General features: G+C 40.1%; 2 protein-coding genes across 15 annotated transcripts in view; both read left to right on the top strand.

Annotated features, from left to right (window-relative positions):
- The window catches only part of ANKRD44 (ankyrin repeat domain 44), a 131,463-nt gene extending 125,865 nt beyond the window's left edge, over positions 1-5,598 (top strand). For 11 of the 14 annotated variants that reach the window (XM_064717731.1, XM_064717730.1, XM_064717726.1 and 8 more), the window contains one exon: positions 971-5,598. In XM_064717731.1, coding sequence (XP_064573801.1) covers positions 971-1,236 — 266 coding nt within the window. In that variant the 3' untranslated portion in view covers positions 1,237-5,598. The remainder of the gene's footprint in view (positions 1-970) is intronic. The other 3 variants (XM_064717734.1, XM_064717732.1, XM_064717733.1) reach the window with 2 other exon arrangements.
- A 592-nt stretch (positions 5,599-6,190) lies between these two features.
- PGAP1 (post-GPI attachment to proteins inositol deacylase 1) overlaps positions 6,191-27,711 on the top strand; it is a 35,540-nt gene continuing 14,019 nt past the window's right edge. Inside the window, exons 1-19 of the mRNA XM_064717604.1 lie at positions 6,191-6,484; positions 10,585-10,738; positions 13,353-13,528; positions 14,144-14,315; positions 15,390-15,550; positions 17,116-17,168; positions 17,341-17,407; positions 18,455-18,560; positions 20,299-20,354; positions 20,470-20,553; positions 21,908-21,957; positions 23,468-23,519; positions 23,738-23,815; positions 24,734-24,809; positions 25,087-25,160; positions 25,247-25,298; positions 25,985-26,051; positions 26,919-27,027; positions 27,379-27,417. Coding sequence (XP_064573674.1) covers positions 6,332-6,484; positions 10,585-10,738; positions 13,353-13,528; positions 14,144-14,315; positions 15,390-15,550; positions 17,116-17,168; positions 17,341-17,407; positions 18,455-18,560; positions 20,299-20,354; positions 20,470-20,553; positions 21,908-21,957; positions 23,468-23,519; positions 23,738-23,815; positions 24,734-24,809; positions 25,087-25,160; positions 25,247-25,298; positions 25,985-26,051; positions 26,919-27,027; positions 27,379-27,417 — 1,779 coding nt within the window. The 5' untranslated portion in view covers positions 6,191-6,331. The remainder of the gene's footprint in view (positions 6,485-10,584; positions 10,739-13,352; positions 13,529-14,143; positions 14,316-15,389; positions 15,551-17,115; positions 17,169-17,340; positions 17,408-18,454; positions 18,561-20,298; positions 20,355-20,469; positions 20,554-21,907; positions 21,958-23,467; positions 23,520-23,737; positions 23,816-24,733; positions 24,810-25,086; positions 25,161-25,246; positions 25,299-25,984; positions 26,052-26,918; positions 27,028-27,378; positions 27,418-27,711) is intronic.

Genomic DNA, 27,711 nt, shown 5'->3' with positions numbered 1-27,711 from the left:
TAGGTACCAGAAGTGGCCACTGCCTCGCATTACTATTGCTGCAGTGCTGAAGATTTAACCAGCTGCCAAAGAATTTTTCAGCTCTTAGCATAAAAGGAGGATTTGTTGGAAAGGGCTGGAGTTCTGCACAGCAGCATGTAAAACGTACAGACAGTAAGTGTAATGAGCACACTGCCTTCCAGGGCTCATGTACATGAAGAGCTGCTTTAGGGCAGTGCTTGGACAGGACCCAAGTTAAACTGCAGTGAAGACAAGCTTCTAATTGCTCCCCAGTCCTTTGTTTGACTGACATTGGAGTCCTATTAGCTGTGTATTTGAAGTGTATGCCATGCTTGCTGAAAACAGCTGATATTCTTCTAACACAGTGTATATTTGGGTAACTAAACAGCCATGTTTAGTTGGGTAACTAAACATCCATGTTTAGTTGGGAACTAAACATCCAGTCACACCTGCTATCCATGTACCCCCTGCACTGGTCTAATTATTTTATAATATCATTCCTAAATAAACTGCTTGCCAAGTTGAGTAGATACTCAACTGATCAATCTTTAAAATTGTTTGCTTATTAAATCAAAAATTTTTAAACTAATACCTTTCATGTTAAATGCAAGCTGTTGTTCTCAGAATGAGACTCGTTCATGCACACAGAAGCGATGCCAGTTTGTGTCCCTGTTGCTGCAGTGCCTGTGTTCTGTACTGGCCGTGCTGTGTGTGCTGTAGAGCCGTGTTCAGCTGTGGTGCACCTGGCGCAGTGTTTGCTGCCTGGTTTCACACGAGCAGTGCTTGTTGTGGTCCCGGTGACTGCGGTGCCCCCAGTGTCTCTCCCAGCATGTGCGTGAGAGCGAGTAACACGCCTGGCATGTGTAACCCCATCGTGTCCCCACGGTGTCCCTAGAGATGTCCCTGAGGAATGCCGGGTGCCCCAGGTGCCCTCAGTACTAACCATTGCCTTGTCTGCGTTTGTGCCCAGGTCATACGCCAGCCCTGGCTTGTGCTCCTAACAAAGACGTGGCTGACTGCCTGGCACTCATTTTGGCTACCATGATGCCTTTTTCTCCCTCCAGTTCAGTGACGGCTTTCAACTTCGCTTGTTTTAAAAAAGACAATTTGGGCAGGACACACCTCTGCGATGGCTCCGCTGTGGGCACCATTAACTCTTATGATAAGCCCTTGAGTAATAACATAGGAACAGAGGATGGGTACAATGAAAATGATTCGGATTCTGAAACATTTTGACTCATTGGTATTCGAAAACTTTTTTCGTTATTGTTTCGTTTTAGCTTTAATTTTTGTCTTTTTAAACAGCTTAAATCCCACGGTTATATTCTTAACTATTATTCTTGACAAGTAGTTATTGAAAGATTTGTAGTGCTGATGAGAATCTAGCCTTTAAATAACAAAATTAGAGGGATTTACTGGAACATATTCCTAATAGAGTTCTGCAGCTTTTCAGTTTCCTGATGTTTTCTTTAGGCCCAAAGTGCCCCTGTGGAAAGTCTCTACCTCTTATTTTAAGTAGAAAAAGAGAAAATGCCTTTTTTCTTTTTGACAGCACAAATAAACAGAGAACTGTTTGTAAAGAGTTCTTTCATGTTTTAGCTGCACCTTTAGTGCACAATCCTATTTCCAGCATAACCTTCACAGATTCGAGCATCACTCCTTTCCTATGTTTGTCTGTTTCCTGCTTCCAGGGGCTCTGTTAATTAGATAATTTTTTTCATGAACCAAAGGTAAAGTTGTAATCTTAAAACTGCCTGTATTACTTTTCTACAGGAAATGAAACCTTTTACATTCTGCCTGTATTAAGCACTTAAACGTACAGAAGGCACTTTTTACAGTTCGTAGTTGCAGTACACAGTTAGAAAAATGTAGTTGTTAACTCTGAAGGCCAAATTCTGCTCATCCCACCATATTTTTCCCATGAACCTCACTTCTGTAAAATGCTAATCACTTGGCCCTTATTTTTTTTCAATTCAGCACAAATGTTTATTTGCACTACAGAATTAGGGTCATTAGATGTTTCTGTCACCTGAGCCATTAATCATGAATCCAGTACCAGTAAAAAAAGGGGAGAGCGGGAGAAATCATGTGTAGACAAAGGTGTATGTAAAAGTTTCTAATGATTTGCCAACTTAAATGGCGCTTTTTTCCTTTTCTATGGTTAAATAATTTATTTTTACTGTTAACAGTATTGAATTTTAAAATACTTTTGCCAGTGTTTGGATTAACAGAGCAAAGGTAAAGCAATGAAAGCGTATCACCAAAAGTTGAAATACCAAACACCAGAAACACAACAGTGTACCGTGTAGGGGACCAGAGACAGATGCTAAAAAAGCCTTTTGTCACCAGCTTTTAAAGCAGTGTCAACTTTGTGAATATGTTTACTCCTTCTGCCAAAGTTTCTAGGTCAAATGGACCCCGACCCTCCTCTGCAGCAGATGTACAAAAGGAAGAATGAGACTTTGTAAACAAAAACAAAAAACACAAACAAAAAACTATCATGAACTAACCAGCCGTACCAAGAGGACCAAAATGCTTCAGTAATTCAGTTGAAGACTTTGCTACTTTTATTTTTTTGTTCAAATGTGAGTGACATAATGAAGTAGTTTTTTCTAAATGATAAAAATATAAACTTTTGAGGTAAAATAGTCTTGGGTGAATTTTACATTTTATGACACCGGTTTCAAGTTGACATTTTTAACTGATGATGTGTTGACCACAGGTGGGTTTTTTCCCCAGACTTTAGAATATGTTCGTATACTTTTAATGTAAATGTGTTTCTATTTATTTGAGATGAAACAAATGCCCAGGAAAAATCACTATGGCTTGTTCTCCTAGTTAGCATTCATGCATACTGAAATGAAATGTGAATCTGGCAGGACTGAGGGCCTGAGGAGCAAAAAGGAAGGGTGGATGCACACTGGGAGAGTGCCCATCTTGTATGGAATGCAAAGGTCCACTGGCTGTGTTGGGAAAAAGCAGAAAACAAAACACTTTCCTTTGTTTAAGAGTTTAAGAAGGATGCAGCCCCTTGCTAGACAGGTGAGAAAACCCACACAGCTGTGGCACAGCATGGAGTCAGGTGTTGTGTTCCTGTCATTCCACTCAGCTTGTCTCAGGCCTGTGTCTGTGCTGGGAGGGTGAGATCAGCGTCCTCGGTGCTCGCTTTTGGCAGCGTAAAGGAAAAGTAAGGATTGGAGTTTTAGTTGCAGTTTTTGGCCCTGTGCTGCTGGATTGTTGAAAATCTATTGGCAGATTTCAGTCCTTTAATTAGGAAGAAAAAAATAAATATTAATTTTATTCAGCCTTACTAAAATTGAGTATTTTTTTCCTTTATCGTTAGCAATCTTCCAAAGTTTACAACAAAAAAAAACCTCTTTTCTCTCTACTCTGTAGTTCCTAAAGTAGAATGACAGAGAATCTGCAACCTTGCTTTTCTCCTCAGAAATAGCACCAAAAAACATTTTAATTGGTTTTTCTTAGCATTTTTGCTTTTAAAAGTTGCAGAACAGCAATAACCACCTTACTTAAAACACTGAAAATAAGAGGAGAGAGCAGTTAGAATTTTCAGTGGTGCCTGTTCCAAAATGAATAGTAATCCCAACTTTTGGGGTTTTTTTTAATATAGAAGGATGGCATTGAAAACAAACATATGGGAAATAGCTGCCACCTGTCTAACAGCAGAATCAGCATTTTAATCTTATTTTAAGCAGAAATGTAGGCAGGTTCCTTGGCAGGATTACTTGTAAGTCTCACCCTGAAATACAGAAAATTACGTTATCCTACATGACAGTGCTTCATTAAGAGAAAACCAGCCCTCTTTATAAAAGGTTGTTATATTATTTGAAGCAGCCATTTAAAAAGTCTCAGTATTTTCACCTGCTGCCCATACAGTTACCAAAACTTTTTCTAATTGCAATAGCTGGTAACACTGGTAATTGTGGAGTGCAACAGCTGCTGCATCCCAGAAGCAGAGGTGATTTATTTCTGAGTCACGCTGGTCCTTCCAGGAGCCAAATCCAACCTTTAGCCATGAAACCCCACAATGGTGCCAGGATGCAGCCTTCCAAAAAGCACAGGAATGTAGGCTGTGCTCACCTCCAGGGCACTGCACAGATCGTGTTTGAGGGCGCTGGATTCAGCAGGAAAACTGCCACAAGCGAGACACTGGGAAGTGCTCAGTGTTGGCCTCTCCCACATCTCATGTGAGTTACCAGAATCCCTTTTTTTTGTATGCTAGCACATCAATCTGTAATTTATCACATGTAGAAATCAATGTGTAGTTTAGGGCAGGTATATAAGCATGCGAGTAATGTTACTCTTGTAAATAATCTCCTTGCCTTTCTGTGGACTCCTTACAAGAGTAATCATACAGAATCATTGCACTTAACCCTGGATCCTGCAACTTACACACGTGGGCAGCTTCTGTGTCTGCACCCAGCAGAGAGGGCACCTGGGCAGGGGCAGCTCCGTGCCCGGGTGTGCTGGCAGGATCGTTTCATCCTGTATTGTAACCACAGCTGCAGGTGGAATCCAGAGCAGGACGGGCTCCCAGGTCTCTCTCACAAATACTGAGTTACAACCTCCGGACTGCCTGAAATAGCTGTGAAATAGCTCAGGGGATTTCTGTTCATCGCTACTAAAAGGGCACCATAATGTGTTTGGTACTTTTATGCAGTCAACAACTGCCAGGTTATTGAATTAGAACAAACACATGAAATGAATTGTTTATCCATTGTACTGTTGAGAAACTTGGTTATGTATTTGAGGATGATTTAAAAAAAATTTGTGATTTTTATTCTTAGTCATGTAAGAAATATTAGAGTGCCTTTTTATATTTGTGTATAATGGAAATGTTTTGTGAAACTTGTCTTTTTTTTTTTTCATTTGAGTGTTATAAAAGCAATATATTACCAGTAAATTTTCATTTCAGACCTTCTTTGAATGTATAAAGTGTTTCTTCTTTTCATATGTTCTACCTGCATTGAAATGAAAATTAATATGCTAAATTTCTATAGGAATAATGTATAATTTTCGCAGTGCTGAAAATGCTTTCTTATTACACAAAAAGTAAACTTAGGTCAGTGTTATAGGAAAGGGCGTTTTAAACTAGTGACAATCTTGAGTGTGTGTATAAAATGTAATTTTATGCATTTCTTATGCAGTGATCTACATATTAAAGCCAATATCTTATGTTTTGTAGGTTTTGTCTTATATTTTATGCTTTAGCATGTGCAATATATCTTTACAAACCATGGTGATACGCATCTGGTGCCAGTGTTATATTTTGCATAACATTTGTAATAAACTATATAAAACATTGTTTGATGGTTTCGGTGGGGTTTTGTCGGTAATGTTTGCTTTTGTAAATTGAAGTTTTAGGACTTGGGTAAATGTCACATATGAAATGAGGAAAAAAAAACTTAATTCATTGAATGACTTGGAATTCAACCTGAATCTTCTCAAGCACAGTTTAGTAACTTTTTAAACTACTGAATGCTGTATTAATGTAATAAAGAACCCTAACTGTAAACTACTATTGCAATGCATTCAGATGGTTATTTTTACAAATAAAAATGGTACAAATACAGTGGAAAACTGAGTAAATTTTGTTTCTTTTGGGGGAGCCGGGGAGGCTTAAGTATTTCGCAGGGAATATGAAAATGCAGTTACTTCGTACTTCCCTCATATATAAATACCCATTGCCCTAGAAAGCTGATTTTGCTTTCTCTGTAGATTCGGGGAAGGTGAGGAACAAAATAAACCACCAGAGTAATTTATTTTTTTCTCAGTCATTAAATATTTAACTGTTTTCCCTGGTGAGCCCCAGCCGTCCTGCTGGGTGCGCCCTGCAGCTGCCTGGGGCAGCAGTCCCACAGGGACTAAAATGCACCAGACAGCTTCAAGACAGCGATAGTAAGGTGTTAAAAGTAACCCGAATTAAAGCAAACAAACAAAGGGTCCGTGCCCAGCGGGTGTGCGGGTTTATTTTCGGCAAGGCGCCGGCTCCGGCGGGGCTGGCTGTGCCGCGGGGCCCGCCCGAGCGCTGCGGGGCCGAGCGGCCGCGCCCCCTCACGGCCCCGGCGCGGCGCCCTCCCCATCATGGCGGACACGCCTCCCCCGCCAGCCGCGACATGGCGGGCGGGCCCCTCGGCCCGGCGGCCGCCCGACCTCCCCAACATGGCGGCCGCTCCCTGGCGCCGGCGGCGGCCAGGTTGAGGCGCCGGCCCGGCCACCCTCCCGCTCCGCCTCCCGGGCGCGGCACTCCCGCCCCGCCCCGCCCCGCCGTGCCCGTGTGCGCGGGGAGCAGCGCTCCGCTCCGCGGGGCGCCATGGGGCGGGCGGGCCGCCGGCTGCCCGCGCTGGCAGCGCTCTTCTACGGGGCGCTGGCGGCCCTGGTGCTGCTGGGCGTGCGGGACGTGATGTTCCTCTACGAGGAGAACCGGTGCAGCATGACCTACATGTACGAGTACCCCGAGTACCTGGTGAGTGCGGCGGGGTGTAACAGGTGGGACCTGCCGCTCCCGGGGCGGTGCCGCCCGCCCCTCCGCGGCCGGAGCCCGGAGCCTGAGGCGCCGCTCCCCTGGGCAGGGAGAGCAGCCCCGAGCTCGGGGCTCGCCGCCGTGCTGGAGCGAAGGGCGGTAAATGGGGCACGGGCAGCTGGGCGGGAGCGGGGCCGGGCTGGCAGGACGCGCTGCTGTGCCCCCGCCGTGTGGCGGTGCCCCTTGGGGGAACAGAATGGTGGCAGAGCCGCCCACCTGTAACCCTGCGGGGCGCTTCGTGCTGCCGCCGTGCAAAACCTGCCCGCGGTCCGAGCTGCCGATGCCTGGAGCTCCGAGTGGCTCTGTGAAACCCGGGATGTTGGGTTTCACACGGGTGTTGGCCGAGGAAGGGGCTGGGCCAGCTCCTGTGCCAGCGCTGGCAGTGCCCAGGAGGCCGAGCCTTGCACTTCATGGCCCTTCTCGCGACTTCTTAGTGGGAAGTAACCAGTGTGTCAAAAAAGGGCAGAATTGAGCTTTGACTATTAGTGTATCTCTCAAGGTGGTGAACAGTGGTGCAAAGTCCTCTCGGTGAGCACATTGGAGGTGGCATGTCCCAAAAGGTACATGGGAGAGCTTGTAAATCCCTCTGAGGTCCGTCTTGTTTTGCTAACAGCCTTGTAGAAGTCTCTTTGAAAACGTGGGATCAGTTTGAGAGAATTGCTATTTTCCCATTTTCCACACACTGTTCTGGTTTAGTAATGGAAGGATGTAAATGCATATTTGTAAGTTCGCTGCTAATGCTGCAGCACGCACTTGTTAGAAAACTGTTTCTCTTTTTGATAGTAGTAAATACTACGGCATTTTCTCTCTTATTAAAAGCATAACTGGTTGAGTTCTGAGCATTCATTTTTCATTATCTGAGATCTAATTTATGTTGGAAAAATGGTAATTATTCTAAATAACACAGTTCAGAAGTAGGTTGCAAGCTGGCTTGCACAGTAAAGAAGATCAAAAAGCAAAAAGCGTCTAAATTCATAATGAAGGAGAAAGTTAATTTTTGGGTCTAGTAACCTTCATTTCCTAACCTTGATATAGCCATCTTAGCCTACAAAAGAGGAACTTGGTATGGCTACAGGGATTGTTTTGTCAGCGCTGTAGAACAAATTCGTTTAAGCAGTTATAAGTACTTAGATACTGCACAGCAAGTTTTGAGATCTCCTGGCAGCCAGAACCGACTTCAGCTTCAGTCTGAAGCCAACCAACAGAAAGTTACTGGCAAAACCCGTGTGACGGTATTGGCGGGTGCCTGAAGCTCTTGTCTGCCACCACATCTTTTGTCTTTACTCATTATGTAAGGGCTTAAACTCAGGCATCTTTAGGCGGGATGCAAGGCTTAAAGGTGAGCATGCAGGAGATGCAAGTCACAGCTGGCTGTATTGCCCTCTGGAATTTCTGCTTCTTGTGTAACCACTTTTGCCATGCAGAAAACAGTACTTTGGGCTGGGGGGCAAATTGTGAATTCATTTGGGTTTGCTGAGGTATTGTACTTTACAGGTAGGTTTTTACTGTTGGTGTCTGCTGTGTGTGTGGTGCTGCCTTCGCTAGGAAACCCCAGCGTGGGAGTTTCGGTGGGAGGTACCTGTCCTTGCTTCTGATTGGTGTCACGTTACAAAACAAATAACTGCTTGAGCAATTAAACAAGAAGTTTCATTTCTTTTGTGCCCATCAGGGTGAGTTAGCTCCCGGTCAGCCTAATAATTGATCATTGATCATCTTTTTTTGCATGAGTTTTAGAACTGCAGTGTTTGAATTTAACCTGCCCTTGTCCTGTTCAGCTGTACTTGGCAAGAGACTCAGAAGTTAGTAATGAGGAGTTGTTCACGTAAACCTAATTTCTTACAGAACCAGGGTGAGAAACCAAGCCTGCACTGACGTTGTAAAAAGCTGCTGTAGCTTGCTACAACTGATTGCATAAGCAGTGTCTTGGGAATTCACAGTTTAAACCCACTGTCATGGAGCATGAATGTCTCTTTTCCTTTAGAGTTACACATTGCCACTTTGTTGTAATATTTAAAAACTGTGATTTACCAAAAAGTCCCCCAACCCCCCGGTATTTTGACAGTACAATTCTCATGGGTTGTGTGGGTTTTTGTGTTTGACAATGCCCCAAGGAAGAACAGCATGTTAATTTTGTGTTCCGTAAAAGTTTTTGAAAAGACAATGAACCGGGAAGTTTCTGTGGATGAACAGTTGATTTGATCTGTCAGGAAGTCACATAAGCACATCTTGCTGGCACTCTGAGTTTAGTAATGGGAACTGCTGAAGGTTTTTTTCACATAATTTTGAAAGCCTTTCCAAAAGGAGCAGCAGAAAGGAATGAGAATGGGACAGTGGGGTGAATGAAACTGGAAAGGCAGGATGATGAAGAAAGGGAAAAGATCAAAGGATGATCTGAAGACATAAGCCGTGAATGAAGCCTAAATTTTCTTCTTCTCAGTGAAAGAATTTAACTCACAGTCTCACACTGTGTTAATGAATCAAGATACTAAAAAATTGTAAATAATATGCACACATAGATACATCTCATAGAATTGATATTTTATAAAGATATTAATAAAAACATAATTTAAATGGTTTACAAGTAACCAATGTACCAAAAATTTTGAAAGCTGAGGTGGGAGAAAACAGTCATTAGCTGAGCAGAGACAGACAAGAACAGGGGAAGGGAAGGAGTGTGGGGGCACAGAATTAAAGCTAAATCACCTTTATGGTAGATGCAGCTGAGAGAAAACAATAAATGATTTGAATTAAAGATGCTTCTATTTCAGGGAAGCAATTAAGAGAGACTCTACAGGAGATTTCTGACACAAAACTGAGTTTAGTCTTGACCTTGTTCTGTAAAAGTGTTTCCTTAAAATAGAAACTACACCTTAATACATGTGTCTTTGTATTATTTTAATTTTCTCTCAGTTGTTACATAGTTGTAACATAAATAATCAAACACTGGAATGAGTGTATTTGCACTCATAAAAATTTTTAAAATCTGTATCTTAGAAACTCAGAATTATAAACCAACCAGCCTCTATGCAGGTGTTAAACCAAGACAGTAAACAAGAACACATTTAATTAAGACAGTGGCATATGACTCTAAGAGATTGACTTACTGGTGTGAGATTAATCCTCACCTAGCCCTTGGGATCAGAGAGATTTTGTTCTTTTCTCTCTGGGGATCCTAATCCTGTGAATCAGATGTGTGCTAGGTTAGGGGGTTACTTGTTGTTGTTGAGTGACAGCTGACATGGGCGTTAGACCTGTGCTGTTCCAGAGCCAGGCACTTTGTCAGACCACACACCCAGCTCTGGAAAGGAAACAGGAAAAGCCTCAGGGGACCAGGGGTTTGTTTTTCCTGCTGAGCTGTTTGAGGTGCTAACTGCTGTTGGTTAAACTCCCCTGCAGGTGACATCTCTGTAAAACCAGCTAAGAGAATTCCCACGAGAGCTGCAGTTCCCCTGAGCTAGCAGGTGGTACCTGGCAGTCACCCACATCCCACTGCTCTCCAGGTGGGACTCTTGGATCCTGGTGCTGGGATCCATGGCCTTGGGAAGGCTTCCAGAGCCATTCCAGGGCAGCAGGAATAGTTAGCATCACTCTTGTGCCCCAGTTTCTGCTCTCAGCTGCTCCTCTCCTCTCCTGGGAGAATTGCTGGGGTTTTGACATGCCTTTTTTTTTGCCTTTCCCCCACCTGTATTATAAGGCTGGATTTACTCCATGAATGTGCAGCTTTGGTAGATACATAATTGCATCCATTTGTAGTTTGTTTCAAAGCTAATTGTTTAGAGTGACTGGAGCCATTCATTATGCCCAATAATACTTATTAAACAGTTTGTTTGATATTCCATTTTGAATTAGTTTTTTTTAAAGCCTAACCCAGTTTTTCATTCTGTATTCTTTAGACTGTAAGGAATAGTTTTATGGCTCATTTCTTCAGCCATAAAAATAAAATCACATGTGCCAGATGATTTAAATGGCTGGATAGCCACTGTATTTTCCTGTTTGTAACTCTATAAACAAGGTCCTTGTTTTCTTTTTAACTTTTGCAATAGAAAATAAAATTACCCAAGAAAACAGCCAGACGATACCCAGCATATGAGCTGTATCTCTATGGGGAAGGGAACTATGCTGAAGAAAACAAAAATCTCCTACTGACAGGAATTCCAGTTCTCTTTCTGCCTGGGAATGCTGGCAGTTACAAACAAGGTAAGTGTTTAGCTGAGTTATAGCTTTGCTACAAAAAAGCTCTCAGATTTGTGCATTTGGTAGTTTTCTGTTTGAAATAATATCAGAGTCATAATGCTTGATCATATTACTCTGTTTAATTCCAAACAGTCAAGATATGTGATTTTTGTTTGAAATCAGTTGAATGGTTAAGCTGTAATATTTCTCTGGAGCAGCAAGGTTTTTGAAAGCCACAAACAGTACAGTTTATGCAGTTTATGCTCTGGCAGCACTGCAGCCTTGCTGTACTTCTGATTGCAAACATCTAGTTGGTTTTGATTTGAACAATGTTTAGTGCAGTTAGTGCCAAATAAAACATGACCTGAATTTGATTAGGAGAAACTGAACCATCTGTTGTCTGTGATGTAAAGGAATTACATGCTATAGAAATTCCTGTAAGCTTGCCCTCTAGTTTCATTATTCCCTACATCTTTATATAGTGCTGTTTTTCCTTAACATTGGCTTCCCACTTTACACACAGCCTCTTTTGTTTTCCCTGTTACATTTCTAGACTCCAAAGGAAAAGCAGTAATCATTTTAAAGCATTTTTATTTTTCTGAATACCAAAGCTAATGGTACATGAAGTTTTGTGTTTCAATGTTTACTTTGGTACCTGCTATTCCTTCCAGTCTGGGTTTGTCAGACTGTTATTTTTGTTCCCTAAAATGTGCTTTGAAACAGTAAATACCACTCTCATGATGTTAGAAAATGGATGTGTGTGGGGGGAAAACCAGCATAGTCTGAGCCCTGATTTCTTACTGTGATAATTTTTCCTTATATTAGCACTAAACTTGATGATTAAATTACCTGATTTCAGAGAGCCTTTAGAGAGCTGGAGTTTTTTGATAATGGACTTGCTTAGCTTATAATAGTGTAAAATATTTTACCAATTAGTACTTTCAGAAAACCCATAGAGACTTGCAGGCACAATAGCATCCAAAGAAAATTACAAACATAATGATTATGAGAGGTGCCATATGGACTTTAGTGATTGTGCATCAAATATTGCAAATCTGTGAATTAATGCTGTCTCTAAACACACGGCAGTATATCACTATGCAGGAAATAGAATGGTGCTCTCAGGGCATTTTAGGAATCAAAAGGGAATATCTGACAAACAAACTTACTAGGTGAGTAGAAGTACTACATGCTATAGGAACAATAAATATTTTAGTAATGTTCTTTTTGGAATGGGTTTAGGGAGACTGGCAATACATCATCTGTGCATTTTAGAAAACTTTTGTTAAAATTAATTCATATTAATTCTTACTTTGTTTGTAATTCATTGTGAGATAACACAGTTTTATTCTGGTGCCTAGATGAGCAGAGAAGGTGTTGCTATTGTAATTTTCTTAGTTGTTTAAAATATATTCTTATTTGCTGGACAATGAAGACAGGGGCTGCTGCTGCCTTTGCTGGCCTTGTTATCTTCATAGAACCATTTAGGTTGGAAAGGACCTTTAACATCATGGAATGCCAGCATTAATCCAGCCAAGCCCCCCTCTAAGCCATAGCCCTGAGTGCCACGTCTGCACAGGTTTTGAATGCCTCCAGGGATGGCAACTCCACCTTTGTCTGACCACCCTTTTGGGGAAGAAACATTTCTGAGGATCCAGTATAAATGTCCCCTAGTGCAACTCGAGGCCATTTCCTCTTGTCCTTTCACTTGAAAGAAGAGGCTCACTCACAACCCATCTTCAGGAGTTTTTGATGTGCTAACAGGCAGTTTTGAAATATTAATTCATCATCTTTCATTAGCACTAAAATGAAATTTGTAAAATGTACAAAATTCAGACTTTGAGTAAAAGACAATCTGAGAAGGAGGGTCCTGCTGTTCTCTCAACCTGTGCCCTTGGAGAATCTTGCTCCTGTGTGCTAGATTTGGGGAGACCTTTATGGCCATCATTTGTTATTTTATATAGGCACTTTTGGGACTTTCACTTTTATTTTCTGCTACCATGCCTTGTTATTTGCAGCTGTTATTGTTCCCATCCTGCATTGTCTCCATGGAAACTTGGGGACAATTCTGCACACAAAAGGCTGAATTGAACAGTAGCCAGGGCTAGGCAGGGAAGACAGGTCAGAAGCAAGACCTTGTAAAGTGAACATTTCCTCACTTGAGGTTTTAGGTGGACAAGTGTCCTTTAGGGTTTGGTTTTGCAATCCCCCATGCTTATCTTAGTGGTGTTTGGGAATGTTTTCTTAGATGATGGCCTTCAAAGGAGTTTTCTTCTTGATGGCCTTCAAAGGAGTTTTAGGAAATCCTAGCAATAGGACTACCTCTGCAGTTGGAATCAAGGATGCCGCCTTCTCCTGGTGGCACTAAGAAGGTGCAAATGAGATGAGAAAAGCAGCCCTAAGGTGGAGGAACATGATCCTTGTATAAATTTGTTACTGACATAAAATACCTCTGTTGTCAGCAGTCAGCTGAAAAGAAATTGTTTGGTTTAGAATGTCTTTTCTAAATGACTTGAGGTGAACAATGGATTTAATGTATTTGTTTCTTAATTTATTATGTATTTGTGTGTTTTTCTGCTAAAGTGATGCTGAGCAGTGACTGTTGGACTGTTCTAATTGCTGTGGTTTCTTTTTCTAGTACGTTCTCTTGGCTCCATTGCACTTAGAAAAGCAGAAGATGTTGACTTCAAGTATCATTTTAATTTCTTCAGTGTCAACTTTAATGAGGAGTTGGTTGCATTGTATGGTGGCAGCCTGCAACGACAGACCAAGTTTGTGCATGAGTGCATCAAAGTAATCCTTAAGCTGTACAAGGTAAGTAGTGCCACGTGCTGAGTTGTGCACTTCCCTTTGGGAATGGAATTCTGGGCTGCCTTTCCTGCTGCAAAACTGAGGAGTAGGGGAGGGAGACTTTTTGAAGGTGATAATAATGCTATAGAGAATTACTTCTCTTTAACAGGTTTTTAGTACTTGTGACAATCCCAGAGCTTTAAGGAGGTTCTGTGTTGTGTTTCTAAGTAAATACTTCTGTGCACAATGGATGTCTTTTTCTAGTAGAGATGTAAATATTGGTAGTTTACTAAAATATTCATATAGCATTGCCTTACATCAAGTTTTCTCTGGGAAAGTTCTTTGATGTCCTCTGTTCCTAAAAACTTCAGAAATTAAAATCAGCTTAAGTTTGCTAAGCTTACACAGGCTACACAGTATTTCCTTTTGAGCTGGATAATTCATATTAAGCACATTTTCATGAGATAGCAAGTACATTTTTATTGAATTTGCAAGCTTGTTTAGTTGATGCTAATTCATGTTGTCCTTGAAAGACCATAAGTTAATTGGAGTGGGGGGGGGAATCTACAGCTGGTAAGAAAATAAGAACAGTTCAATGTCAAATCTGTTTGTGATGTGTCTGATTGCTCTTTGCTGAAGGATCGGGAATTTGCCCCGAGCAGTGTGGCAATAGTTGGGCATTCCATGGGTGGTCTTGTTGCAAGAGCATTGCTCACTCTGAAGAATTTTAAGCCTGAACTTATAAACCTGCTCATTACACAAGCCACACCTCACGTTGCACCTGTAATGCCTTTGGACAAATATCTTATTGGTGAGTATTGCATTTGTCTAACCACATGGTATTTATCTATTGATCCTCTCGAGCTGTGATGGGGAGATTCTTGCAAATCAACAGCAAAATGTGCTGCTTTATTTACTGTAATGAATCTGTTCCTTTGTTACTCAGGTAGTTGAGGGTGCCAGGATACTCAGAAAAGGTCAAGTGTGATATAGAAGGGATTATGTGGACTTGAGTTTCTGTGTGATGCCTGGAGCTCTCAATAATCTGTAATTTAATAAGTTGCAGGGCACGTTACTAAATTTGTAAGCTTTCCAGTGAATGACGTATTTTCTTTCTCTTTTTTCTCCTCTTTTGAAACTTGACATCTGTAATGACCTTTATCTTTATTGGATGAGATAGTGTTAGTTCTGTAAAAGGTGATAAATTTAATTATTTTCATACCCAAAGGTTGTACAAGTGAGAATATAAATATAGATGTAATTACATATTTTAAATATTTACAAAAAAGATCATATCTTCCTCACCTAAATAAGTGTGGCATAAAAATGAAGTATAATCATTACACATGTACTATACACTTCCTGAAAAGCTAGATTTGATTAAACTATACTGATTAAATATGTGTTTTGTGGTATTTGTGCTGCTGCATGGAGATACTGAGGGAATTGGTGAAGGAAATGTACAGACATTAATTTTCATTGTTCTCTGCGACACCCAAGAGGAATGAATTATCTTTAGCTGCTGGATTTGATTTATTGTGCTTGTATTAATTCTCCATCCTGCAATTGATTTCAGTGCAGTGTTTCATCCTTACTGATTGTTTTCTGGACTTCAAGTAAATCTGTGCCTGTCCTTCAAATAAACCTGTGGATTGCTACTCTAACAATATATGTGCTCAGCTGATAAAGAAAATGTATCTTTCCTAACTGCTACCTGTTTGGGTTAAAACAGTTTTCCTCTCTTACGTGAAGCAAAAGTGATAGTCAGAGCTCAAATGTCTCCTAGGGGGCTTACAGAAACTCTTAGTTAATGTTTATATAGCTCTTTTTTTTATATCAAATAGCCTTATGGGAAAATGATGATTGATTTTAATATATTTTATAGATTTTTATACAGCTGTAAACAATCATTGGATTCTAAAGGCCCAAGATTTAAGAAATTTAACTACCCTTTCTGTGGCGGGAGGATTCAGAGATTACCAAGTTCGTTCAGGACTGGCTTTTCTACCAAGATTGAGTCAACATGACAGTGCCTTATCTGTTGTGGTAAAAAAGCAAACTTTTTTTTTGGTTTTGCATGGAACTGTGCTAGATAGTTATTAATGTAATGCATGTATCAGTGTCTATATGGGCAGCACAGTGTCAATAAATATGAAAATACTGCATGTTCAAACACTAGATGGATACTGTATGGTTATAAAATCAGAAATAGTTGATGTAGTCTAAATGAGCCACCACTGGAGGAGTATGTGTGGCACTGATTGGAATCATCTATCACTGATACTGTTTCTTCTTACCACCTGCTTGCACTTCTTCAGTTCTAGAACCCAGGTTTTATTTCCCTGTATTTTTGCAAGAGGTGTGTATGTGAAGAAAGATGAATGTGTAGTATAGAAGTAGAGTGTTCTGTTATAAAAGAGAGCTCTGGCATAGCACCTTCTTTTTGTATTTGTTGTTTTTCAAAGAATTTAGGAATAGAAAGGATGTAGAGGATCATCAAGTCCAATTTTCTGCTTTTGAGGCATCTATCCTTTCAAAATTAATCAAGGGTCAGCAGGAAGTATTTAGGTTTGTTGTCCATCCTCTCTCCATCAACTTGTTCTCTACATGGACAGTGGAGAAGCTGGAAAACACAAGGAGGTGAAGAACTTGTAATTTCCAACTTCGTTTTACTGCAGAAGTCACTTTTTAAATGCCTTTCTTCTGACATCTGCTTAAAATGCTATATGAAATAGCTGTCATTCCCTTGGTGTTTACCTCCCTGTGTGTTGTACAGAAAGCTGTCTATAAATAGGCTCAGCTCAGATCCTGCTAGGCTAAGAGGATTAACTCTGCATTCCCTTTGTCCTAGTAACCCTTCTCTGCATCTGCTCTACTTTCATTTCTCTTGAGTGTTGGTGACCAGAATTTTGCAAGAGATTTCCTGAGTAGTGGTACCAGTTCTTTCTGGTTTTTGTTTGGTTTGTTTTGGAGGTTGTCTTGTGGTTGCTATTGTTCAGTTTGGTTTTTTCTTCCCAATGATGCATTAATAGTTCATAGTTTATTTGATTCATGTTGAGCCATAGGTTGATGAGCTCCATTTGTGGGAGGTTTTTTAGATAGTGTTAGTCCCTAAAATGTAATACATGAAATCCATTTAAAGCAAGTAATAGCTTCAGACTGACCAGCCTTTCTTTGTGGTGCTCTGATGATTCTTGCTGTTGAGGACACCCTTGGTTTCTCAAGAACAGCTTTCATTGGCATGCTGCTATTCTCACGTGCCAGGATCAGTTATTAAAATAGTAAGATTAGTCATAGAAGCAGTCTTTGAAGAAATTTTTGGTAAGTTTCCTCCTCCTCATTTTCTGCCCTTTCACCTCTGGTCCCTGCTATCTAACACAGATAGTTTTGTAATTTTGTTTTATCATTTTCATCTTGCACGTGCTTCAGTGCTTGCAAGATGGGTGACTGAAGAAGTCATTCTGCTGCACCCTAAGCCCTGAAACTCTTAAGATAAGGGCTGTTCTTTTTAATAATTGTGCAAATATGTTTAAATAAGGAGGGGAAAGTTTTCCATACAGTTTTAGAATTGAGTACTAATAAAAGCTTAATGGTTTTCTTCCCCCGAACAGAGCTCAGCTGTGCCTAGAGCTTGGGCCTCAACTGACCATCTCTCCATAGTGTGGTAAGAGAATGGAACAGAGGTTCATTGACTTCCTGTGCATAGCTCTCTTCTGCACTGTTAGCACTTTCTACCATAATTTAACTTCCCTTTATTATTATGAAGTCTGTTCTGACCAGTTTTAACACCCTGCATCTTGCCTTTCTGATTTAATTTTCCTTATTCTGTCTTCTAGGTGCAAAGAACTGATCCTGGCTACCATTAGAGCTTTTTTTGATCTCATAGATGAAAACACAAGGCAGGTCTGTATATGTGATCTCTGTATATTTCCCCATCACACTTTCTTCTTCCATCCCAGAATGTTTAATCAGGAGAAATATCTCCCTGTTTCACAGAAAGCTCTTTCTTGATTATTCAAAATCACGCTGAGAAGTTTCCATTTTGTACCAGTCACTGAAAATTCCCTTTGTGTTGTTTAACCAAAGAGTCAGAAATAAGGTGTTAGCTCAGTTTTCATTATTGACTGCTTGATGCTTTATAGCTGAGCTGTGGGCTGAACATTTCTTCCACAAAGCAGTAGGTTCAGTTGACCTTGCACCAGGATAAACGAATTTTGTTGGATCTGTAGCTGTGAATTTGACCTCTAATGTGTACATAAGAGCAGAGCCCAAGACACAGAAGAGGAAGGATTTTAGATGTTCCTTCTGAGGCTGTTTGGGACAGACTCCTCTGGTTTTTCATGTGTACTTATTTTATTGTGTGATTTTGAGAGTCAAAAAGAGCAGTACAGTTCTGCAGCACTGACTGCCAGAGGGTAAAACTTTTCAGAAATCAATTGAAGTGGCCACAGTTTTGGAAAGTGGAATAGATAAAAATTAGTCCTGGAAGGCTGATTTGGAAAAAGCAAAACCAAACCAATCAAAAAACCAAAAATCCCAGCCAAAATCCAAACAAAAGTGAATCCCAGTGTGGCTATACAGCTGGATATGAGAACTCAGATTAGCCTAAATGTGAGAATTTTTCTTAAGCTCTGGCCTGAGTTTCATTTCAGGAAGAATGCATGTGTGCCTGTAAAGAAAGTTTAATGGAATGGTTTGCTGGGTTATGAGTAGGTGAGAATGTAAAACTCCTGAAAGTTTTGGCTGTGCTCAATAATGTGTAGATTTTCTGTATTGGAGTGATTGGCTGTTGGTGGCACTTCAGAGTATTGAATTCAGAACAGAAGGGGTTCAATGACTTCTAACAATCTCTGCTGCCTTCCCTCCACAAAACTCTATTGCTGGCTGTGATCATGAGGTGATCTTAAATCACACACATTGGTAAAAATTGATAATGTGCTTTTGTTTTAGATAACTGAGGATCCAAAGAAGAGAATGTCTGTGTTGAATCACCACTTTGTGAGACACCCTGCAAAGATGTATGAGGAAAATCCTGAAGCTTTTACACACCTCACAGGTGAGCAGCAGTTTTCTTTATAATAGGGTTCAGTGATACTGCTTTGTTAATGGTTAATCTTCTCATTTACAGTTTCAGAATACACTTTGTCCTCCTTCAGGCAAACTAAAACAATATACAGGTTATAGGCCTAAGCAATCTGTATTTATTTGGTTTTGGTATTAAATTGGTTAACAGGGATAGGTGCAAAAATCTGTCACTTTTCTATAGCTCAGACTCTGAGGAGTCATATTTACACCAGGTTGTCCAGTAGGAAATCTCAGAAACTGGGAATTGCTGGATGTCAGAAGGGCAGTCTTATCTGCAGTGGTTGCAGGAGGGATTGGAGGGGTGTTGCAGAGCCATTATGGTGATTTTGTTCTGCTCATGGACATCCTGAACATTCAGACCTGCTCCATCAATCACTTTTCCCCATGACATGGCAGGGTGAAATGAACTGTTCACTGAGGGGTTTCTTGTACAGTTCCTTCCTAAGGATGCAGAGTTAAAAGTGAGAAATTTTGACTACATGGAGTCTTAAGGACTAAACACAACTTTTGTAGAGCAAAGCTTTATTTTGCTGAAGTGGGCTGAACTGTTTTACACAAACCATTTTATTTCAGGAATGTTCTCAGTGTAAGACATTGTAGAAGTACCAATGTAGCTTGTACTTTGCTGTCTAGTTTTGGGCACCCTCTTACATGAAAGCATTTATGCATTGGCATCTCTGAAATGAGTGTGGAGCAAAAGACCACCCAAATGGGCAGTTCCTGAGGCATAGGAATGGGGGAAGGAGGCTGAGTGAACTGAGGAATTTCACCCTGAACAAAATGCTGAGGGGGATCATGTTGCTGTTTTCAACTTCCTAATGAAGAATTGGAGAGAAGATGAAGTTAGATTTTTATCAGAGGTTTACAGTGATAGCACAATTAGAAAGTAGAAGGTTTCTACAATTAGGCAGTAAAAATCGTGTTGTAACAGAAGACGTTCTAATTAGGTATTAGGAAAAAATATTTCACCAGGAAAGTGGTCAGACACTAGGACAGGTGCCCAGAGAGGTTGTGAAACTGATATTTTGGGAGGGTTGCCTTTTTTGGGTCAGTTTTTAGCAATGAGAAAAATTTCTTTTAAATTGGATTTCATGTTTCTGTCTTCCTATTCATGGTGACCTCTTGACATTTAGCTGAACTTCTGTCATGAATTTGTTACTCTCCTTAAATGAGAGAAAGATACAACCTCTTTGCATGACAATTGGCATTGTTTGTACTCTGAGCTCTTCATTATTGCCTTACTCTTTTCCCTAGGCATGTCTTTAAACTGCTCCTGGTTTTTTGTGTTACTCACTTTGCTGACATTCTTCTGCACGAGTTTCTGTATTAGCTTTCTAAAATGCTGACAGGGACAAAGATTGGGGCTGTTCCTAATGTTGCCTCATCATTAATCACTCACCCTGTAATTACACGAATATAATTTGGTTTATTTGTTTTGTTGCCTTTATTTTGTTTCAAGATCCATGGGGTTTTTATTTTGCCATTAGTATTTATTAACAGGATCCTAGGGCTTTATTGTTTCCTGGTAACTGATGATAACTGTTGCATGTAATTGTAAGCAGTAGCAATCCTCAGTGTTGATTAAAGCACATAAGGTTTATATCCATATATAGACAGGAGATAAGACCTTGGTGATCAGTAAAATACCAGGTTTTGGATGAAAGGATAATTGTTCCTGCAGTGCAGCATACTGAAATATTTATTTTTAGGAGCTTTCAATTGGATTACAGTCAAAGCCTCAAAATGGACATACTCAGTTTACAATGTAAGTAATATTTTTCCCCATTGTGTGTTTATATTTTTGTTTGGTTGTTGTGTTGAGGGGGGGTTGTGGTTTTTTATTTTAATAATGAGCTTTTGGTTTTTTTTCTTTTTTTTAGGATTCTGATGGAAAATATTTCTCATTTCCTCTTGCAAGCCACAGAAAATCATACAGTCATGTTTACTGTGAAAATAGTATGTTGGTGAGAAAATACTTCTTTAATGTCTGGCATTTGTTTATAAAGATGTGATTTTTAATTTCCATTTGCTGCGGTCCTAAGACAATTAATGAGCAGCTGTTGAAATTGCTGCCATCCATTTGCAATCACAGCCTAATGCATGTCAGAGGCACTACCTGTTTTAGCATGTCCCACTTAGTACTCAAGATCTGAAACCTTCAGTGCCACCTGAACCTCAGATGTTTTCTTTCCAACTCTCCTGGTTAGCTCTAATTACTGTGTCCTTTGATTTAGTGCAGTTCTGTATCAATGGTTTTGAAGGAAGAAGTTGTTTTTAGTGCTGCTGTGTTTTTGCCATACTTCTAATTTGGGAAAGCTGTTTGTAGGTTTGCTTTCCCACAATAAAATTTAAGTGAGCCTGAAAGGCTGCAGAAATCTTTCACTAAGCAAAGAAAGTGAATGGAAGACAGATGAGGAGACAGCACCATCTCAGTTGTCTCCTATGAAGAGGAAACACCATAATGTGCATTTCTTGTACTTTTAGCTTGAGACACAGATATTCAGCCAAATTTTTTTTCAGTTACTTATACAAGAATGAATTTAATCTCTTGGCAAACTGAAGATGGATAAATACACTTTTCAGAATCACATATTTTACATCAGTAGCAGGAAAAATGAGATGCTTTCCTGTTTCATCCTGCCTGTCCCTGTTGCCTCTCCTCCCCTTGCAGAGATGGCATTCATACCACCACTGTGAACAGCAGCTGTGTGTGCTTGGTGCTTTTGTAACTTTCTCAGTGGCACCTGCAGTGTTTGCATGTTTGTTGTGACCTTAGCTGTGCTTTGACAGGATAACTTTTCCCTTGTTATGGTGTCTGAAACACAGGCCCAGTACAGCTTGAGAGGAGGAGGGAGGTTCAAAACAAACAAATGTCTGAGAGCTGCATCATGGTGCTGTTGCTTCAGAACACTTAAATTCTCAAGGAATGGAGCAGTAGAGCATTAAATATCCAAAGTATTCCTCTACTGCTTAAAAGAGTACCTTGAGATGTTCCTTTTAGTTAGAAGAGATTAAACATGGTATGTAAGATGGATATTTTTAAAAGAGAATTTATGAAAGCTTGTTTGCTTAACTTTGTATTTATTCATATAAAGGGTGGCAAATCGAAGTTATGTAAAATGGTTCCTAGAAACCCCCACCATTCACTCTGAAGCTTCACCCTTCTGTCCTTGCAATTATAATTGCAAGATTGATATCAGTCCTTTAATTATCATCAGTTTTAACCCTTGCATTGTTTGAAATAATCAGTATTTTGAATATATTTATAAATGCAATCACACCTAGGTAATGGAGTATTTTATGGTATTGACTTTACAGGACACAAATAGCTGGATTTATGGCTGCATGAACACTAATTCATCAATGTGGTGAGTATGAACAATTCCTGTCCTTAATTCAAATGGGTTTTGTGAGGCTGTGTGTGAATTTAAAGTGTATAAATTATCCTTGGTAGGAAGGGATTGGGAAGTAAAATCATTATTGTAAATAATTCATGCTTTCTCTATCACCAGGAAAACAGGAAAGAATAGCTTTTCTTAAAATAGGTGATATTCCTCTTCAGGGAGCTGTGCTTTTGACCTTCATAGCAAGAGCTGGAGAGGGACCTTTCACAAGGGCATGAGGTGGCAGAACAGGGGTAGTGGCTTTAAACAGCCAGGGCAGGTTTAGGTTGGATGTTGGGGAGAAGTTGTTCACTGTGAGGGTGTGAGGCACTGGAGCAGCTCTCCCATTGGGGCTGTGGATGTCCCACCCCTGGAGATGTTCCAGGCCAGGCTGGATGGGCTCCTGAGTCACCTGGTCTAGTGCAGGGTGTCCCTGTCCATGGCAGAGCTGTTGGAACTAGATGGGTTTTAATGTCCTTTTCAGCCCACTCTGTCATTCTGTTTCTTTAGAACCCTGTGGCAAAGACATCAAATGTCACACAGAGCCTTCAGAAGAGTGGAGTAAAGCATCTCTTTCTTTCTTATTTTAAATTTGCTACTGTCATATGAAAAGTATTTAGAAGGACGCGTGGTTTAGTGGTTGTTAAAATAGATTTAAAACATTGTCTTAGCTTAAATTTGTAAAATAGACTCAAAGTAAATTCATTCTACCCTTCAAATTAGGGAAAGCTTCCAGGCAAAATTGAACAAGCAAAGTTTGTATCTGTTCTGGGGTCACTGAGGTGTACAGGCAGAGTCTTGCCTCCAGCAGGTAGCCAAATGCCACAGTTACTTTTTCCTGAGCAAGAAGCTGGCTGTGACTCCTCTGTAGAACCTTCGATCAGCATGAAGTGATGAACTTAAGTAGCAGTTCAGGACTGCTACTTAAACCTCATCTAACAATTGTGGGTTGGCTGTGGACTGTCCTGAGGGCATGAACACTATTTAGAGAAACAGCAGTATTCTGGTATTCAAAAAATCAAAATCTGGTGACCAAATGGATGTGTTGCAGTTCAGTGTGTGAACACATTTTAGAACTGCGACAGCCAACAAAATTTTTTATTTATATTCTCTATTTTAGGTATTTCCATAGGAAAATCTGTGGGTTTGATGTTTAACAGATGCTAATAAAACTGCATAATAATTCAATGCTGATGCAGTTTTCGCTCATGAAAAGTTTTTTCTTTGTGTCTGAGCTGCCTGGCTAATACATGCTGCAGGTTTTCTGTATGAGAGAGTTGGAGCTTTACTTGGCTTGGTTTTGCACAAATAAGATTTGCACTATCTGAAATTACTGCAGTTTGATAAATTACTGTGGTAGCAGTGCAGCCAAATTTCTTCTCAATTTAAAATGTTAATTCAGAGAGAGAGAGAAGCTGGTATATTAATCCACTGCCATAATGCTGGGCCTGCATAATGAATATGCTCATCCTTTAATGTGCATGGATTTTTACAGCCTGGAAGCTGCTGATTTATCCTGGAGAGCTGAGTTACTTCCAACCACCAAGGTAAGTGTGGACCTAACTTGGAGGGGGGAGAGGTGTTTCAAGGGGTGGTTGCAAGTCATAGAGGAAGGAGCTGTTGTGTTTGGAGCATTGGGACAGATTGCATTCCACAGGAGAGGGTACAAGAGGTCAACAGCTGGGAACTGGCAAGGGGCAAGCTGAGGGGTGTGTTCATTCATGGCTTTGCTACTTCCTTCTTTCTTCCTTCCTTTCTTTTTAAGGTTGTAATGCTGAAACTTCTGGACTACCCTTCTTTGTCCCACATTGTCATTCAGGTACCACCTGCAGTTGGCAATAAGGTAAAAAAACACCACATTCAGAAATTGCTTGCTTAGTGTATTCATAACTTTCAGGGGCTATGACAGGAGGAAGTATATTTAATATGTACTGAGTTACTTTGAGAAGCCATAGACCCACAGTGTAGTGTGGTTTGAAAGTAGCTTCTGTAAGCTGAGAAAAACTTTGATAAAATACCAAACAATGAGGCATGAACTGTGCTTGAAATATGTACAAGGCCATGGTTCTCAAATCAGTTCTTAGAGTTCCTGCTGGAGATTCTAATGGTAATCTTCCTTGTTCTTCTTAATCCTCTGATTGTTTTCCTGAATGTTCATACCTTTGAACAGTCATTTCTCTTACCCAGGTTAGCAGAGATTACAGAAAATGGAAGGCAGCACACCTGGGTTCTGGGAAGCATAGGTCAGGTAGCTCTGCTAGCTCTTGAAAAACAAATGGTGTAGTAGCCTGAGTTGTGCAGAGTTCAGCAGTGTGACTCTCACAAATGAGATGGATATCTTTGCAGCAAGAGCTCTCAGGATCCCAGTAAGAGGACATTTGGAGGCTTGGTGTGTTACCCATGTGGATCTGGCAGACCTTTCCAGTTAGTCCTGGAAATGGCAGAGTACTGAATTGGAATTTCCAGTAAGATGGATCAGAGCTGACATTGCTTTCTGTGACACAAATAACAGTCTCTGAGTCTGTGGTATATTAATCCATGAGCCAATAAGTCATTCACAGCACAAATGAGTGTGATGTTCTTCTCTGAGTGTGTCTTCAGATAGTTGTGACAGAGGCATCTTGCAGTGAAAGTAGCAATGCACAATGTTCAATAAGCAAAGACAGAGGAGAGATCACTTGGGAAATGTAATTTGGCAAGTTCAAAGGCTTTCTAGTTTTATGCTTTGGTTTAGATCTGTTTTTAATATCTTCAATTGCAGTATACTTTGGGCTGTGAATTCTTCAAAGAGGATTCCAGAACAGTCCAGCTCCCTGTAACACACATTTTTTCATTTGGTAAGTATAGCATATTGCTTTTGGAAAAAATGGAAAACTAATATAACTAACCTTTGGATAATAAATTTGCCTAAAAATATCAGGTCAGGAGGTTTTTGGGGGTTGTTTTTCACTGAAGCTAACACTGCTTTTGTTAACAACAAAGAAATAAGAAATGTGGGGGTTTAGACTTACAGATATGAAAGTATGTAATCCTCCTGGAAAAGAAATAATCTGAATATGTAGTGACTTCTCAGATAATTGTATCTAATAAGTGAAAATATTGTATCCTTTCCAGGATTTTCTTCAAGCAAAATTCTCTTAAATTCAACTGGATTACTTTACAATGTACAGCTCCAACACTTCAGCCAGGTAAAAATTCTATTTAAGTTTTTAAGGTAATGTAACCACTGTTTGTCTGGAGAAAAGTGAGTGAATTCTATTTTTTTGTGTTCTAGATATATCAAGCTTTCAAAATTTATATAGACAGTCACTGCCAGTCACTCAAAGGTAAATAGAAGTCTTCTAAAGTACAAATTCATAAAACAAATTGTTGAAAATTTGTAGGAGCTAAAGTGTTCTCATGCAATAGAGTTTAGCAATGCTGCTATGGTCTGTTCAAATGTGTCTGTTGTTATCTCTCACTTCCCTCTTTAAGAAGGATGGCTCAACAAAAATGAGGAATTAGTATTTTAATGTTTGTTTTTCTTATTTCCCAGCAAAGGGAAGTTGAATTTCCATTTCAATTTCAGGATTATGCCTTGTATTGAAAGTGTTTTTTGAGAAAAGCACATTTGCCTAGGATTTTTACAAATGTGAATGTTGAGCTATGTAAGCTTAAACAGGATGTGTTGCTAAAGGACCCTGTTTCAAAAAAAAGAAAGTGATGAATTTTATTAGACTAAGGTTTGGTTTCATATTGGAAAGCAGAACTCTTCTCAAAACTGTTCTTCTTTTAAACATTGATGTCTCACTGTCTTTTTCTGTAACAGCCTGAGTTTAACCATGTCATTTTTGTTTGCTGCTGACTGCTCTGATCTGCATTGCAGTGTCAATGGCAATGTAACTGCAAGCCCAGAGATTCTGTGTAGTGATCTGTGTGCCACCTTTGTTTTACTGGCCCTGGAGTTTTTAGACACAGTTGCCACATCTGGTTTTTAGTTAAGTTTATATTTTTTAATGCTGTTTCATTTCAGAAAGAAAACCAAGTGTTTACAGACTTCATATCCCCTGGTCATATGAAGACTCAATAACTGTAGCAAAGTAAGGACTTTAACAATTAATAACTTCTTGATATGTTTTTTTTTTAAGAATCTTTGCATCCTCTTGTGGTAGTATTTCTGATGTGAGACAGTTTATCCAGTCTTAAATGTTTGGCTTCTGCATCTTTTCCTCATTTACCTTTCTGCCCTTGTTGACACAGTTGTTTTGACTTTTCCTAGAATAAGGATACCTACTAATTGTTTGCTTAATAGTTCTCACTAATTTTCTTGTAAAAGAAGTCAGATATGCTGGTCTGAAATTCTCAGGATAACCATTGACCTTCTCTTGAGTGGAGAACAGTGGCTGCTCTGGATGCTGGCTTCCTCCTGGAAGCCAGGGTTTGGATTACAGCAGCCTTATGTTTGCTTCAGCAGCATAGTCCTGACAAAATCAAATGATACAGCTTGAAATATATTTGTCACATACGAAGTTGAACAACCTGACTGTATTTTGGATGGTAGGAAAACTGTATTTCTAGTTTATTTTAGAAGTCTTAAGGATACCTCACAATTTCCAGCCCCCTCTGTTTTCCAGCAACATAATACTTTCAGGAAACTGAATTGTATTCCTGAGGATATGTTCTGTCCCTTCCTGGCACTCAGGATATTTGCATGTTCTGTGTGTTCACTGAACCTTTCTGCATTCCTTAGTGCCAAGTGCCAGGATAGTTCAGAGGAGAGGGAACTGAGAATGTTACACAGTTCTTTGTGACAGGATGAACAAGTTCCTTACACCATTTTTCTCCCAGCTTGAGGTGACACTTGGTGTGGTAGATCTGCTTTATGTGCACTTGTTGAGGACTGAGACACCTTTGGTTTTTCTGTTGGGTCATAAGAGCAGCAGTGACCATGTAAGTTGCTGTTTCAGAGTTCCATCTCTTGCTGAGATTTCTGCCAAACTGCACATTGCTCAGCCCCACAGTGACAGCAGCCTTCCAGAGTTAAACATCTACTCTTCCCCTGACTGTCAGTATGAAGTGAGTAAAACAGTTTTATTTTATAGCTAGTTTGCATTGCTGGATAATATTGCATAATTCAGTTTTTAAACCATAGCTAATTAATCTAAATAAATACTAAGCAAATCTAAAGGTGGGCTGTTTGGCCTATTTCAAATGTAGTGTGTGTTACAAGTATTTTGCAACAGCTGGGTTAGTACTGAAAGTTGGACTCTAAAACTTTAAAGCATTTGCTTTTAATTGTCAATAGTAAGGTGTTGCACATTTTAGTTGTAGGATTGCTGTATTCTAGAACTTAAATTTGCTTCTTAAAAATTGAAGTATTTTGTGCTTATGCTTACTGTTGTATGAAACAATATGTTTTTTTTCAAGGTAATTCTGAAGACATCACTTCTACAGGTTCTTGGGCAAGTAAGAAACCCTAATAATAAATTGATTTTTCTATGTCAGTAGCATCTATAGAAATTTTTACTTCCTCCCTTCCTTACTGTGGCACTTCAGGTTCCCTCTCAATGCCAAGAGGAGCACTATTCAGTGATCATTTTGCAGCCTTTTCCCTTGGCAAGGATCCCTCCTGGATGAATGTCAGGCCCTGGTCCTTAGAGGAGCAGAAAAGCTCTCTAGCTCTAAAGAGCTGCTGTAAATGTGGAGTATGTGGCTTTGTGGTGAGCTCAATATCTGTAGGTCACTTTAACTTTCTAGCCT

This window comes from Zonotrichia leucophrys, chromosome 7, assembly GCF_028769735.1.
Source record: "Zonotrichia leucophrys gambelii isolate GWCS_2022_RI chromosome 7, RI_Zleu_2.0, whole genome shotgun sequence".
Lineage (NCBI taxonomy): Eukaryota > Metazoa > Chordata > Aves > Passeriformes > Passerellidae > Zonotrichia > Zonotrichia leucophrys.
Note: the sequence above shows the minus strand (reverse complement) of the source record. Positions and strands in the feature narration are given on the sequence as shown.